The sequence below is a fragment of the Olea europaea genome, unplaced genomic scaffold (assembly GCF_002742605.1).
Source record: "Olea europaea var. sylvestris unplaced genomic scaffold, O_europaea_v1 scaffold11983, whole genome shotgun sequence".
In the NCBI taxonomy this organism is placed as follows: domain Eukaryota; kingdom Viridiplantae; phylum Streptophyta; class Magnoliopsida; order Lamiales; family Oleaceae; genus Olea; species Olea europaea.
The window spans coordinates 1-3490 of NW_019229401.1; the positions used below are offsets into that span (position 1 = coordinate 1).

Consider the following 3490-nt stretch of genomic DNA (forward strand, 5'->3'; position numbering starts at 1 on the left):
ATTGTTTTACATATGTACTATTCTAATTAATTTTGTATTACTTTTATATTTCAACAAGATCTAATACCAATTTTTTCGTACAAAGTGAAAAAAGAGAAAAAATTATATTTGTGAAATGGACAGTCACATAGCGTAAGTTTTTTTTCCCCTTCAGGTGCGTATTGGATAAACCCTCGAGCTGACGCAACATAATGTAAGTTTTTATTATTAATATGTTTGGCGCAAAAGAACTTCATCGACTTATATTTTCAAACATTAGATGACAGAAACTTGAGAATAAAATCAGCTAACTGTTACACTTGCAAATAATCCAATCAACAGGGAAAAAAAAAGTTAATTTGTCGACTAATTTGTTCCCTTTGAAGGGAATGATGCATCACGATCTACCATCAATAAATATAGATAAAAATATATAAAAAAAAAAATCGGAATTGAAAATCTAATTACTTGAGACTTTGTTGGATAGCAATGGTTTTACTCCATTATAAAACCTATTCCTTGTAATTAAAAATTAGATAAAAGTTATGATTTCTATGAAATGTATGAATAAATATAGAATTTGGTCAGCGACTTAAAGCACTTATGAGCTTTATATTGATATCATAGTTTTTATTTGTTACGCCATATTTTAGTTGCAGTTAAGTTCCTCAATTTTTGTTTGTTGCAGAAATTATTTTCTTCATTTTTTTCGTTGAAATCTTATCTTCAACCTTCCATTAATTAGTATATCTCATCCTTAATGATATTTTATGTCAAAATATTTTGTTTTTATGATTTGAGAGAAAAATATTTTTTCGTACTTTTTATTTATTCTTTTAAAACATGATAAGAAAATAAGTTGTTATACACTATTTCAATGGAGTTTTTGAATATAAATTGTCATCAAATACAAAATGTGTTAATTCTATAATGAATAAAGTCTGAAATTTGAAAACTTTAAGTATAAGTGGTACGAGAAATAAAATCTGTGGTATGAATATAATTTTATTACAATCATTCTATAGAAATGTCATAAATGAAGGATTTTTCTTAATGAAATTTACTTCCTTCTTTTCTCCATTAACGGCTGTCAACTTCATGTGGCTCTCTTGTACTATAAGACTCTAAAAAAATAATAATAAAACAGTCCAATTTCAATTTACTGGATATTTCTAGTATGCCGTCAGTTATATTGTACTTAAAATTAGGCTCAACCATTTTTTTTTCTTTTCTTTTCTTTTCGGGGGTGGGGGTACCCTTGATAATTGATCTAGAGCTTGTTTGGTACAGTTAAAAAATTAATTAAAATCAAATTTTTTATCGTTATTTCATTATTATAATCATTATTTTTGAATTCTTCTCTCACATATAGGATCCACTTTATTTCTAACGGTCAAAAACTCAATTATCAAAATTCCTACCAAACAAGCACCTAATATATGGATTGATTGTTAAACCAATATAACTATTAATTAGTTTTGTTGTACTTAGATTGAGTTTTCTTTTTCTCTTATCCCAAATATATAGACATGTTCTCTAATTTAGAATATTTTGGTTTGTTATTCAATTTTCCTCATTTAATATGTCAATTTCTTGAAATTATCCAAATACACACATTTTCCATTTTTTGGAAACATGAAACAACTCTTATTTCTTCTTCTTCAAATTAAATCATTCAAATTCTTTACTAATTTCAATAATAATTTACTACTACATACTTAAAATTAAATAGGGTAAACTATGAAAGATTTTGACAAAAATTAATTTTTCAATAACATTAAAGAAGATTTTCTAAGCCGTGTGTGAAAAACGAAATAAGCCTATATAATTGGAACGAATCGAGTAACATTTTAAATTTTAAATGTGAGTCTTATCTCTTCAATTTAAGATCAATTATTCATTATTTAAGGATACTTAATAGAACAGTCAGATTAATGCTTCGCAAAAATGAGGTTGAATAGCACGTTTAGAACCCCACCCCATGCCACACCTACCCCATAAATACACCTTATTTACAAAATCTATTAAAAATTATAACATAGATCTTATCTCTATGAATGCATGCTATATATCAGTTGTATATAAAGACCCAATAATAAAGCTAGTAACGATTTAAGTTGTGTGTTTTTCTCTCTGTACTCTCTAAATTTACAGTCAGCAACTGAAAAAAAGGAGAAAATCCATGGAGAAGAATATGGTTGTTCTATATCGATATATAGAGCCTAAAAATTTGTTAATTTTCTTCACTGTACCTCTATTTTTCTTGTTTCTTGTATCGAGATTTCGTCGAAAACCCTATCCACCAGGGCCTAAAGGGTGGCCGGTGGTAGGTAACACAGGGATAATGGACCAACTTACTCATCGGGGCCTAGCGAGACTTGCAAAGAAATATGGCGGCATCTTCCACCTACGCATCGGATTCCTACACATGGTGGCAATATCGAGTCCCGATATCGCCCGCCAAGTGTTACAAGTCCAAGACAACATATTTTCGAACCGTCCAGCCACTATTGCCATAAGTTACTTAACCTATGATAGGGCTGATATGGCATTTGCTCACTATGGACCGTTCTGGCGGCAGATGAGAAAGCTCTGCGTCATGAAACTATTCAGCCGCAAACGGGCCGAGTCTTGGGACTCCGTCCGCGACGAGGTGGACGATATGGTCAGCCAGGTGGCGGCAAACACCGGTTCTACCGTAAACATCGGCGAGTTAGTCTTCGGCCTCACTAGAAACATCATCTACCGGGCAGCTTTCGGTTCGAGTTCACATGAGGGACAAGATGCTTTCATAAAGATTTTGCAAGAATTTTCCAAACTTTTTGGTGCTTTTAACATTGCAGATTTCATTCCATGGCTTGGTTGGATGGATCCACAGGGCCTAAACAACAGATTACAGAAGGCTCGTGCTTCACTTGATAAATTCATTGATTCAATTATTGATGAACATATGCAGAAAAAGAAGCACAATGATGCGGTCGAAAACGATATGGTGGATGAGTTATTAGCTTTTTACAGTGATGAAGCCATTGTTACAGAATCAGAGGATTTTCAGAACTCCATCAAACTTACTAGAAATAACATCAAAGCCATCATAATGGTACGTATGAAAATTAATTATTTCTTTTATTATTTTTCATGATTTTGTTTTAGATTAATTGTTCAGTTATGTTTTCATAAATAAATGTTTTTCTTATGGGGTTTGGTCGGATAAAAACAAAACAAGTAATTATATATTTATTAATATGGTTTGATTTTACAAGTTATTACCTGTTACACTGCATCGTCAAGTTGTCTGATTGTCTGTTTGTAATTAAACAGCGACACATTATATGTTTTGGGAGGGGAAAAAATTCATAATTATTTCGTTTTGGTGTTCTAATTGAATTGGAAAGGAAATTAATTGAGTAACAAACTTGATGACCAAAGAGAGAATGATATGATAACTACACAAAGTTCTCACTTTTTGCACAAAATCATTTCATATTAATTGCATAGGTGTTACTCTAAA

The 3490-nt window shown here is 31.0% G+C and overlaps 1 protein-coding gene across 1 annotated transcript; it reads left to right on the forward strand.

Annotated features, from left to right (window-relative positions):
• The first annotated feature begins 2020 nt into the window (after positions 1-2020).
• Positions 2021-3490, forward strand: LOC111374047 (cytochrome P450 84A1-like). The gene has a single exon (XM_022996666.1). The coding sequence runs from the start codon at positions 2162-2164 to the stop codon at positions 3119-3121; it is 960 nt and encodes a 319-aa protein (XP_022852434.1). The 5' UTR covers positions 2021-2161; the 3' UTR covers positions 3122-3490.

Excerpts from the sequence above, each read along its gene's own strand:
- LOC111374047 (XM_022996666.1), top strand. The coding sequence starts at position 2,162 with ATGGAGAAGAATATGGTTGTTCTATATCGATATATAGAGCCTAAAAAT.